The sequence below is a fragment of the Oreochromis aureus genome, linkage group 8 (genome assembly GCF_013358895.1).
Source record: "Oreochromis aureus strain Israel breed Guangdong linkage group 8, ZZ_aureus, whole genome shotgun sequence".
NCBI classification, from domain to species: domain Eukaryota; kingdom Metazoa; phylum Chordata; class Actinopteri; order Cichliformes; family Cichlidae; genus Oreochromis; species Oreochromis aureus.
The window spans coordinates 19,930,164-19,942,299 of NC_052949.1; the positions used below are offsets into that span (position 1 = coordinate 19,930,164).

The following is a 12,136-nucleotide window of genomic DNA, read 5'->3' on the forward strand; positions in this document are numbered from 1 at the left end:
TGCTTAGTGTGCATTCATTTCTTGAAGTCCAGACTCACAGAACTCTCTTTGAGTCTGATTATGGTATTTAAACAGAGATTCCCTCAGGTTGTTAGTTGTTGATGAGATTGAGTTGTGTTGTTTTACGTGTCGGCTGGTGGAAAAAAAAAAGTGCTGCACATTCTCTTAGGTCTGTTGCTCACTCTGCCCAAGAATTCCTGTATTTATTTTGGAAGTCCAGACTCCTGCAGCTCAGCGTTGCTCACCAACTCATACAGTTGACTTGTACCAAACTGATCCCATTATGGGGTAGATTTAATTTAATTCACTCCAAAATAAATAAATAAATAAATAAAATCCCCATAAATTGAAGATGTAAATTGTAAATGTAAAGCAAAAGCCTCGGGTTTATTTTTCGGTCTGCACATCTTTGCTATTATTCCAGGAATTTCAAACAGAAGCCAGTAGTTTTCACCTCTGCCAAAAGGGGACTTAACTTTACCTCAGAATGACTCGCATCATCAGTCCAGTTATGATTATTAATCACAGAATTTAGACCTGAAGGCTCTTGCTGAGATATTATAGCTTTCCTTGCTTCATAACTTTATCTGTAATTCGTAATGAAATGAAGAGCTTCTCTATAGCAGTGCTCAAGTCACAGATTTGAAATCTTCATTGACTTTTTTTTAAAGCTGCTTTTGGCATTTTGACTGTTTTTGCTTTTGAACCTTGACTAATAAGAACTCTTTGCTTTTTACAGCTTGTCTCTTAACCTTTATACTGCACTTTGTCATTAATGGTACTAACTACTAGACAAATACAGCATCCTATATGTTTAGTTGTCTTCAAAGAGACACTTGGGTTCATTGGGTGCATCTGCTGCAAAACAAACAAGACAGCAACAAAAAAATTAAATTTGATATTTTCTAAAAAGAAGAATAATGTGCCACTGTACCTTTCACATGACAAAAAACAACAACTATATTTTTGTGCTAAGCCCACTTATTTTTGTGCTGTTCTATAATTTAAGATCTTATCTAGGGAAGTGTGCTCAGTTACTTATGTGATTCTTCTGTGAACAAAATCTGTAAATAACAAACTGAATTCTGTACAAACAAAATATGAAATATGAAAAGGTCTTTATGAAAAAAAGAACAAAATATATAAATAAATAAAATAGTGCACTTGAGTGGTTTGCTTCAGGTGTTCTTCATCATTATATGGGGTAAGCATGTATGTTCAATACCTTTAGTGTCCCCAGAGTATACTAAGGTGATTAGATAGTTTTAAAAACAATAGTTTTCATCCAGTACTATTATGGATGACCCTCCCCCAACTTCCTCAACATCCCTAATTTAGGGAAGCAGCCAGTTAGTCACTTGTTACTCCTCCGTGACTGAGTTAAAGTGAAGCTTCTGTTGCCCGTAGAATCTTTGATCATGGGGAGTGGAAAGCATTTGCTGCTCATTGCAGGTAAGAAAACCAGCTGAGACATTCATCTATTATGAATTATATAAAAATATTTGACAGTTTCGCTGGAGTCATTTAATTTGAAGAAAAAAGCTTTGTGAGTTCTGAAAAATGATTTTATGAAGCAGCATGATGTTTATGAAGGAGTATTAGGACCACATTAAGAAAAAAAAATATTATTGATCGTTTTGAGAAAAAAGTCCAAATGTATAGATAAGAGTTGTTGTTTCTAGACAAACTGCCACGACTGAGTATTAGGACCACATTAAGAAAAAACATGATTAAAGTCAAAAATCTAATTTAAGACAAAAGTTGGATTGTGGAGATTCCAGTGGCTTTATCAGGAGAATTCTCCTCTTAATGAATCGGGTTTTTTGTAACAAGGACAGATTTTTATCTCTTTGCGCACATAAACACAGTCTGGTGATAAGTTTAAGGACGTTGAAAACATGGTGCAAAAAGCTACGTGTGGTCAGACGGAAAACCACACAAATGTAGAAGAGTGAATTTTTACGAAATGAAATGACTGGTAATGGACAGATGCAAGGAAACAGGACTGATGGTTACACCCTCACGCAATAAAGATGTTGTCTCACAAGACAGCGGATTAATTAGTTTCACTCATCTAAACAAGGAATTTTGTAGAGGGCATTGCAAACATGGCAATTTGGTAATCTGCACGTTTCGACTTTTTTCTCAAAATGATCAATAATATTATTTTTTCTTAATGTGTTGAATAAATTTAAAGTTAAGCAGATATTTGACAAATATTAGATTCCATCCATGCATTTGTCCAGTTCAGGGTTACAGCGGCCTTTGCATACTCAGCTGTCAAAGGGAGAAAGGAGGGGGGACACTAAACAGGTCACCAGTCTATCAACAAATTTTTAGCTTGTTTATAAACTGTAAAATGTTATATTTACAACACCCAGTGTCTCAGAATTACAGCTGAATTGGACAAATACTAATTTATACATAATAAAAAAAATTCTTAATCCTAACCGCAGTAATTTTAGGTCACTCTGAGTCACAAATGTATTTTTATTTTTATTTAAAAAATAGTCTGTGAATTACTAGGTTACTAAGTTATTCTCCTTTGTTTTAACAGTGCCAGTACCTGCTCAATGTCACACAGATAAAAATCTCATTTGGTGGTAAATTTGTTCAAATTAAAAAGCCCTTTTTTGCTCTTTTTTCACAGTGTTGCCACTCCTGGTAAGATGTCAAAACCCAAAAGGTAATCCATATTCACTTACTTCTAAAAACGTCACTTGTACACGCTGTACTGCATTTATTGGCTTTTATTATTTGCTCAGAGTAATAAGTGTGTACAACAATGTAATTGTAGTTTTTTTTTAGAAGGGCTACACAAATACTTGATTGCATTTTTTCTTTTTCTCTCCTTTTTAGTTTCGATGGTACCTGCATTTAAAATGGCCTTCATTGGGGATACAGTTTACTTAAAATGTGATCCAAGTGCAAACCCAGTGACATGGCACAAAGATAATGGTGAGCGAATCGTCGGAGAAGACACTTTGAAAGTGGAAATTAAAAACTCAAACGACGGAGGCTCTTATTGGTGCGAGACCAGTGGGACAATGAGTGACCCTCTTTCAGTCAATGTCACGGGTAAATTCACAATCCACACATATTAGAGCTCAAACTTCCACAGATCTAAAGGTAAATCCACACATAACAATGATCTGATTTTCTTTATTTGTCCTGCAGAATCTGGTCTCAGCGCTTCACTCACCATTGAGACAGGCCATCAGAACATGTGGAAGGGAGGTGCAGTTATGCTGAAGCTTGAAAATAAGGATGGTCTGCAAGGGTGGAGGTGCTGGGTGTACAGGGGTGGAAAAAAGCCAATAATGGTTTCACTGAAATTGGAGGGTGTCAGTAACAGTATGGTGTTTGCAACTGCTGACCTCAATGTCGATGAGACTATTTACTGGTGTACCGATAGGAATCGAATTCACAGAAGTAACCAAGTAATTCTCACCACCTTTGTAAGCATATTTTTCATTACGTCTTCAGTTTTATTGAAATGAAGTTAATGGGAGTACGACGAGGAGACTCATGACTATTAGATTTATATATTTTCTGTTCCCACAGATGCATGGGAGCTTCCAAAACCTGAGGAGTGGAGGTTGGGGGATGGTGTTGGTGGGGATATTGTTGGTTGCTGGGGGGTGTTGGTGGTGGTAATTTTACGACGTAGGAGAAGAAGTGAGGGAGGTGAGTAGCTTTCTTTTGTTTCTTTGAATTGTTTACTGTTTTTTAGGTATAGTAGCAGTCACTGTATTCATACCACACTGCATGTCGTACTTTTCTCATGGCGGATTTATGAGGATGTGGCGCTGAGATCAAAAGAGGAGCGAGGTGATGACAAGTATGAAACTCTGGAGAAGGCATCTGGGAGGGAGCGCGAGTACGACACCCTTGCAGGAGCATCAGGCGGAGAGCCGAAAGGTGGCGAATATGAACCACTGAAGATAATTAAAAGTCTCATAGCTCTGTTGACTGTGAGATTGCATGTAAATTTCCAAAGACCAGCAGGCCAATAGTTTCTGGTGATGTCTGTGTGTTTGTGACAAGCTCAAGAGATTGAGTTGTGTTGTTGAGTTGTGTTGTTGAGTTGTGTTGTTTTATGTGTCGACTGGTGGAAAAATAAAGTGCTTCACATTCTCTTAGGTCTGTTGCTCACTCTGCCCAAGAATTCCTGTATTTACTTTGGAAGTCCAGAATCCTGCAGCTCAGCGTTGCTCACCAACTCATACAGTTGACTTGTACCAAACTGATCCCATTATGGGGTAGATTTAATTTAATTCACTCCAAAATAAACAAATAAATAAATAAAATCCCCATAAATTGTAAGATGTAAATTGTAAATATAAAGCAAAAGCCTCGGGTTTATTTTTCGGTCTGCACATCTTTGCTATTATTCCAGGAATTTCAAACAGAAGCCAGTAGTTTTCACCTCTGCCAAAAGGGACTTAACTTTACCTCAGAATGACTCGCATCATCAGTCCAGTTATGATTATTAATCACAGAATTTAGACCTGAAGGCTCTTGTTGCGACATTATAGCTTTCCTTGCTTTATAACTTTACCTGTGACTCATAATGAAATGAAGAGCTTCTCTATAGCAGTGCTCAAGTCACAGATTTGAAATCTTCATTGACTTTTTTTTAAAGCTGCTTTTGGCATTTTGACTGTTTTTGCTTTTGCTTTTTACAGCTTGTCTCTTAACCTTTATACTGCACTTTGTCATTAACGGTACTAACTACCAGACAAATACAGCATCCTATATGTTTAGTTGTCTTCAAAGAGACACTTGGGTGCATCTGCTGTAAAACAAACATGACAGCAACAGAAACAGGAGGAACTTTTTTAAATTTGATATTTTCTACAAAGAAGAATAATGTGACACTGTACTTTTCACATGACAAAAAAACTACATTTTTGTGCTAAACCCACTTAATTTTGTGCTGTACTATAATTTAAACTACGTTTAAAGAATTGTCTTATCTAGGGAAGTGTGCTCAGTTACTTATGTGATTCTTCTGTGAACAAAATCTGTAAAAAAAAAAACTGAATTCTGTACAAACAAAATATGAAATATGAAAAGGCCTTTATGAAAAGAAGAACTAACCAACTAAATAAATAAATAAATAAATAAAATACTGCATTTGAGTGGTTTGCTTCAGGTGTTCTTCACCATTATATGGGGTAAGTGTTGGGTTTATATTGTGTTATTGTCATTTGTATTAAGAAATATTTAACCATATATGCTTAGAGGTGTATAATCGATTGTGTAGTGATAGGATATGTGATCTTTAGTTGTCTGCAGAACGTTGTGTGCATTCCAGAGTGTTCTGGTTTTCACACCCACATTTTGGGAGCATGGGAGAGGTCGTACCTTGTCTTATTGTTTTATGGTAGGATAAACGTATCTATATCTGTTTTAGTCTAAGTGCCTTTTGTTTAGATGAACACCCCCCCCCCACACACACACACACACACATACACACAGAGTATTCTTTGTTCACTGTATACCTATGTAAGATGTTATATGTTAATGAACCTATGCATATTCATGTAACCACAATAAAAGGAGTGCTATGGGGAACCTGGCTGAGAGTCTGACAGAGGTCAAGTGGGTGGAACGACACTTGGCTCCAGACAGGCCTCCCCGTGCACGGAAACATAAAGAACCCTGCCTACTTGTGTCTTGTTCTTTGCTGTGTAGCAAATTGTCCTGAACGTTCCAGCGAATAGGTTTATGCTACAAACCTATCATTAAGCATGTATGTTCAATACCTTTAGTGTCCCCAGAGCCCTCTCCTGCATTATCACAGGAAAGCTTTCGGAGTGCTAAAACTTTCCCACCCTTCAAAGTTTCCCAAGCTCCCCTCTTTTAGCTTACTGGATCAGTTTTATCACTTGTGTGAAGAAAATTGCCGCATTCATTCCCGTTTTTCTCTGTCCATAGCGTTATAGGACAAAATAATGCGGAGGAGGATAACTGAGGAAAAATCTAATTCAAAAGCTGAAGTATACTAAGATGATTAGATAGTTTTAAAAAAATAGTTTTCATCCAGTACTATTATGGATGGCCCTCCCCCAACTTCCTCAACATGACTCATTAAGGGAAGCAGCCAGTTAGTCACTTGTCACTCCTCCGTGACTGAGTTAAAGTGAAGCTTCTGTTGCCCGTAGAATCTTTGATCATGGGGAGTGGAAAGCATTTGCTGCTCATTGCAGGTAAGAAAACCAGCTGAGACATGATGCAGGACTTATGTTTTTTTTTTTTTGTATGAAGCAACCATAGCTGTGAATTATTTTCATAACTTTGCAATTGTAATTTCTTAAACTTGAGAAAGAAATTAAAAACTGTACTGTAGTTAGCATTTAAATAACATGAGTTATCTATTATGAATTATATAAAAATATTTGACAGTTTCGCTGGAGTCATTTAATTTGAAGAAAAAAGCTTTGTGAGTTCTGAAAAATGATTTTATGAAGCAGCATGATGTTTATGAAGGAGTATTAGGACCACATTAAGAAAAAAAAATATTATTGATCGTTTTGAGAAAAAAGTCCAAATGTATAGATAAGAGTTGTTGTTTCTAGACAAACTGCCACGACTGAGTATTAGGACCACATTAAGAAAAAACATGATTAAAGTCAAAAATCTAATTTAAGACAAAAGTTGGATTGTGGAGATTCCAGTGGCTTTATCAGGAGAATTCTCCTCTTAATGAATCGGGTTTTTTGTAACAGGGACGGATTTTTATTTCTCTTTGCGCACATAAACACAGTCTGGTGATAAGTTTAAGGACATTGAAAACATGGTGCAAAAAGCTACGTGTGGTCAGACGGAAAACCACACAAATGTAGAAGAGTGAATTTTTACGAAATGAAATGACTGGTAATGGACAGATGCAAGGAAACAGGACTGATGGTTACACCCTCACGCAATAAAGATGTTGTCTCACAATACGGCGGATTAATTAGTTTCACTCATCTAAACAAGGAATTTTGTAGAGGGCATAGCAAACATGGCAATTTGGTAATCTGCACGTTTCGACTTTTTTCTCAAAATGATCAATAATATTATTTTTTCTTAATGTGTTGAATAAATTTAAAGTTAAGCAGATATTTGACAAATATTAGATTCCATCCATGCATTTGTCCAGTTCAGGGTTACAGCGGCCTTTGCATACTCAGCTGTCAAAGGGGAGAAAGGAGGGGGGGGACACTAAACAGGTCACCAGTCTATCAACAAATTTTTCGCTTGTTTATAAACTGTAAAATGTTATATTTACAACACCCAGTGTCTCAGAATTACAGCAAACAGTGAACTGTGTGAAAAACTGTTTGGCAAATTTTCCAGCTCAGCTGAATTGACCAAATACTAATTTATACTTAATTAAAAAAATTCTTAATCCTAACCGCAGTAATTTTAGGTCACTCTGAGTCACAAATGTATTTTTATTTTATTTAAAAAATAGTCTGTGGATCACTAAGTTACTTCATATTTGTTGAAATAATTCCACTGAACATGCTCTTGTATTCTCCTTTGTTTTAACAGTGCCAGTACCTGCTCAATGTCACACAGATAAAAATCTCATTTAGTGGAAAAATTTGTTCAAATTAAAAAGCACTTTTTTGCTCTTTTGTTACAGTGTTGCCACTCCTGGTAAGATGTCAAAAACCACAAGGTAATCCATATTCACTTACTTCTAAAACGTCACTTGTACATGCTGTACTGCATTTATTGCCGTTTGTTATTTGCTCAGAGTAATAAGTGTGTACAACAGTGTAATTGTAGTTTTTTTTTTAGAAGTGCTACACAAATACTTGATTGCATTTTTTCTTTTTCTCTCCTTTTTAGCTTTGATGGTACCTGCATTTAAAATGGCCTTCATTGGGGATACAGTTTACTTAAAATGCAATACAAGTGCAAGCCCAGTGACATGGCACAAACCTAATGGTGAGCGAATCGTCGGAGAAGACCCTTTGAAAGTGGAAATTAAAAACTTAAATGACGGAGGCTTTTATTGGTGCGAGACCAGTGGGACAAAGAGTGACACTGTTTCAGTCAATGTCATGGGTAAATTCACAATCAACACATATTAGAGCTCAAACTTCCACAGATCTAAAGGTAAATTCACAATTCACAAATAATAATGATCTGATTTTCTTTATTTGTCCTGCAGAATCTGGTCTCAGCGCTTCACTCACCATTGAGACAGGCCATCAGAACATGTGGAAGGGAGGTGCAGTTATCCTGAAGCTTGAAAATAAGGATGGTCTGCAAGGGTGGAGGTGCTGGGTGTACAGGGGTGGAGAAAAGCCAATAATGGTTTCACTGAAATTGGAGGGTGTCAGTAACAGTATGGTGTTTCAAACTGCTGACCTCAATGTCGATGAGACTATTTACTGGTGTACGGATAAGGGTCGAACTCAGAGAAGTAACCAAGTAATTCTCACCACCTCTGGTAAGCATATTTTTCATTACGTCTTCAGTTTTATTGAAATGAAGTTAATGGGAGTACGACGAGGAGACTCATGACTATTAGATTTATATATTTTCTGTTCCCACAGATGCATGGGAGGCTCCAGTACCACCTGAGGAGGGGGGTAAGGTGGGGATAGTGTTGGGGATATTGTTGGTATTGCTGGGGATGTTGGTGGTGATAGTGGTGGTAGGTTTACGACGTAGGAGAAGAAGTGAGGAAGGTGAGTAGCTTTCTTTTGTTTCTTTGGATTGTTTACTGTTTTTTAGGTATAGTAACAGTCACTGTATTCATACCACACTGCATGTCGTACTTTTCTCAGGGCGGATTTATGAGGATGTGGCGCTGAGATCAAAAGAGGAGCGAGGTGATGACAAGTATGAAACTCTGGAGAAGGCATCTGGGAGGGAGCGCGAGTACGACACCCTTGCAGGAGCATCAGGCGGAGAGCCGAAAGGTGGCGAATATGAACCACTGAAGCAAGGCGAAACGAAAGAGGGGGTATACCACACTTTAGGGGCGGAAGGTGCGGCGGGTGGAGAGGGTGGAGAGGGTGGATACGAAGCACTGAAGAAAAGCGAAATGAAAGGGGGGGTATACCACGCTTTAGGGGCGGAAGGTGCAGCAGGTGGAGAGGGTGGATACGAAGCACTGAAGAAAGGCGAAATGAAAGAGGGGGTATATCACGCTTTAGGGGCGGAAGGTGCAGCAGGTGGAGAGGGTGGATACGAAGCACTGAAGAAAGGCGAAATGAAAGAGGGGGTATACCACACTTTAGCGGTGGAGGGTGCAGCAGGCGGAGAGGGTGGATATGAAGCAGTAGGGAGGAAGGATAAGCCCAGTGAGTCTGCAACAGCGGGCGAATGAATAAAAAAGGAGCTGCGCCACTGCAGGAGAAACAGGTTTAATGCTGCAAACCTAAACCACGCAGATGTGTTGATCTCGATCCCAAAGTTAAGATTCCTTGATTTGAATGAATGTTTAAGAAATCTGACAAACTCCAGGTGTCTTTCAGGCGTGAAAGTGTCAATACAGACTGAGAATGAATAATAAGTAATGAAAATAAATCTGCGGGAGACTGTAGGGAACAGCTGGAGTGAGGTTTTTATAATAACAATTTTTTCAATGGCAAGGAAAAATGTTTCTAATATATTAATTAAATCAAATGATACAGAGTAAAATTTCAGCAAAATCCAAAAGAGCAGCAAACACTTTGTGACACCAAGTCAACAAACAAGCAACACATCCACACTTTACAGTTTAATGTCTACAAATAGTCTGCTTTATTAACTGATCATTTCCTTCAGCTTTGATGCTACAAGCTAATATTTGCAGTGCTAACTATAGCGTTTCCGCTTACATCATTGCACGTTATTAATTCATCTCACAGGAACCAAATGGTTATTTAAGCATCATCACATGATTTAGATTTTTCCATCATATTTTTAATGTACTGTATAATGAGCATTTCCCAAAGCTGAGGGGGTTTTTTTGTGATATATAGCAAAAAAAAATTTTTATATGGCCGTAATTAGCTCATCAGCAATGGGATAAATATTTTGCACTGTGAGATTCCTTTTAGCACTTGAGCCACTTTCTTAAATGATACTATGTGATATTTTGATAGGTCAATATCAGATAAACTGTTTTACAAAAATGGTATCATCATTTTTTGAGAATGGAAGCTACAGCCTGAGAGTACAGTGAGTCAAGCGCCACGTTCAGTTATTAAGTTTTTTTGAACTGTTCCATGTATGAAAATGAAACAGTATATCAATATCAATAACATTTTTCTCTCAATAAAATCACATATACAACGCAGGTGTTTGTGGCTAAATGTGTTGCAGCCAGCCTATTTGACTGGTTTTATTGACACTGTTTTATTACTTTTTCTCTTCTGAAATGCTGGAATGAGACTATAAGATTTTTTTTTTCATTTTGTTAAAAGGAAAAAGTTTTGCCTTGTTTTTGTTGTTTTGGAAATGTTTTGCTTTCAGGGATTTTTTGTTGTTGTTTTTGTACATATTATTTAATATTCTGTGCTGAAAGACTGTACACGATTCAAGATTCAAAGATTCAAAGCGTTTATTGTCATGTGTGCAAAGAAAAAGCATTTCTCTGAAATGAAATTCTTTCTCTGCTGTCCACACGCAGATACTGGTTAATATGTACAAACAGATAAAATACGAATAGCAGGAATAAAGGCTTGAGATTATATTATTACTACAAAGAAGTTTTGTGTCATTTTTTATTTATTTATGTCCTGCAGTGTCTCCTGTTCTACAATGTGAGGCTGTTAGTCGCGGTCCTGGGTCTGTGACCCAGTTTTTTGTGTATTGTTATTGCAATTTTTAATTTCTAGTATTTAATATAAGTTTAGTTCAGTGCCTCTGAGTTTTTTCTATGGACTTCCTGTTTTACTTTGACGGTGTGTGTCTTATGTTGATGTTTCTAGTTTTGCGTCTCCCTGGTCCCGTCAGTTAATTTGTATCAGCTGTGTTCCCCATCTGGTCCTCATTCCCTCATGTTCCTCTTATTGTCTGTATTTTCATATGTTCAGCGTCGCGTCGTACCACCGTATCTGCCTGTGTGTTCTGTTCCCGTGTTATTTCAGTTTTAGTATTCTGCGAGCAATAAAGCTGAGGTTCTGTTAAGTTAATTCTGCCTCCATGACTCCTGCACTTTGGTTCTTTTCGTGACTACCTGCACACAGAACATGACACTAAGGCCGGGAGGAATATAATTCATAGCTTTAAAACTTTGAAGGATGGGTTTTAAAATAAAAGCACAATATGTAAAATAGCATTATGTAATTATCTAACATGTTCAGCTTTAGTCATGGTGTTTATGTGTTTGTGTATCAGTGATAGGGATGCATACACCCATCTGTGATAAATTGCAGGTGTTACAGATAAATTACAGCTGTTACAGTTTCTCAGCTGAACAGTTAGTGTTTTCAGTTTTAATGCAGGACCGAAACTACTTTTTATCTGTCTTCACATGAAATATGAAAAATGCATTTGTTTAAAGATGGCAAAACAAGAACAACAACAAGGCTTTCTTAGGAGTGTATTAATATGTTTTTTTTTTTTTTTTTTAAACTTTCTACACAAATGAGTCACAAAAAGATGCCAATGACACTTTTTTTGTGTGTGTATATTTTGGAGTTTTACTTCTGTCAGAGTAAAGGGTTTAAAATGCATAGCTGCATCCCTCTAGACAGAGGGAAGCATAGGGCTTAAATACACCAGGAATGACAAGGGAACAGGAAACACACGGGGAACACAGCTGAAACAAATTAGACTCAACAAGACAGAAGAAGCAAAACTAAACACACTGAACATGGAACGCAAGACTGTCACACGAGGTTGACACAGAAGTTGAGGAAAGGCAATTTAGGCTAGCTCCTATACTGTTTGTATAGTGTATTTATAAGACTCTTTTTATAAACTTGTGAACGGTACAGTGCATTTATAGTGATGTGAAAACGAACTCACATCCTCTTTCACTTCGATGGTTTCACATATCAGGACATATTAAAAAAATCCTCTGGTCCTCAATATGTCTAGAAATAATTTAAATACAAACTCAGATGAACAACCATAGATTACACGTTGCACCGTGTCCTCATTTATTTAACAAAAGCTAACCAAAAATTGAGAA

At 37.2% G+C, this 12,136-nt stretch overlaps 2 protein-coding genes across 4 annotated transcripts; both read left to right on the forward strand.

The window, feature by feature from the left end:
* The first annotated feature begins 1,369 nt into the window (after nucleotides 1–1,369).
* Nucleotides 1,370–5,139, forward strand: zgc:154125 (uncharacterized protein LOC768188 homolog). 3 transcript variants are annotated; one of them, XM_039616579.1, is made up of 6 exons: nucleotides 1,370–1,452; nucleotides 2,651–2,686; nucleotides 2,860–3,078; nucleotides 3,178–3,458; nucleotides 3,565–3,687; nucleotides 3,792–5,139. In XM_039616579.1, the coding sequence occupies exons 1-5, from the start codon at nucleotides 1,419–1,421 to the stop codon at nucleotides 3,655–3,657; spliced, it is 663 nt and encodes a 220-aa protein (XP_039472513.1). In that variant the 5' UTR covers nucleotides 1,370–1,418; the 3' UTR covers nucleotides 3,658–3,687; nucleotides 3,792–5,139. The 3 variants fall into 3 exon arrangements, with proteins under 3 accessions (XP_039472513.1, XP_039472512.1, XP_039472510.1); XM_039616578.1 differs by having other exon boundaries at nucleotides 3,801–5,139; XM_039616576.1 differs by having other exon boundaries at nucleotides 3,565–5,139.
* A 999-nt stretch (nucleotides 5,140–6,138) lies between these two features.
* LOC116319858 lies at nucleotides 6,139–11,126 on the forward strand. The gene is made up of 6 exons (XM_031739298.2): nucleotides 6,139–6,215; nucleotides 7,640–7,675; nucleotides 7,849–8,067; nucleotides 8,174–8,455; nucleotides 8,562–8,696; nucleotides 8,796–11,126. Exons 1-6 carry the CDS (start codon nucleotides 6,182–6,184, stop codon nucleotides 9,338–9,340), a joined length of 1,251 nt encoding a protein of 416 aa, XP_031595158.2. The 5' UTR covers nucleotides 6,139–6,181; the 3' UTR covers nucleotides 9,341–11,126.
* The last annotated feature ends 1,010 nt before the right edge of the window (nucleotides 11,127–12,136 follow it).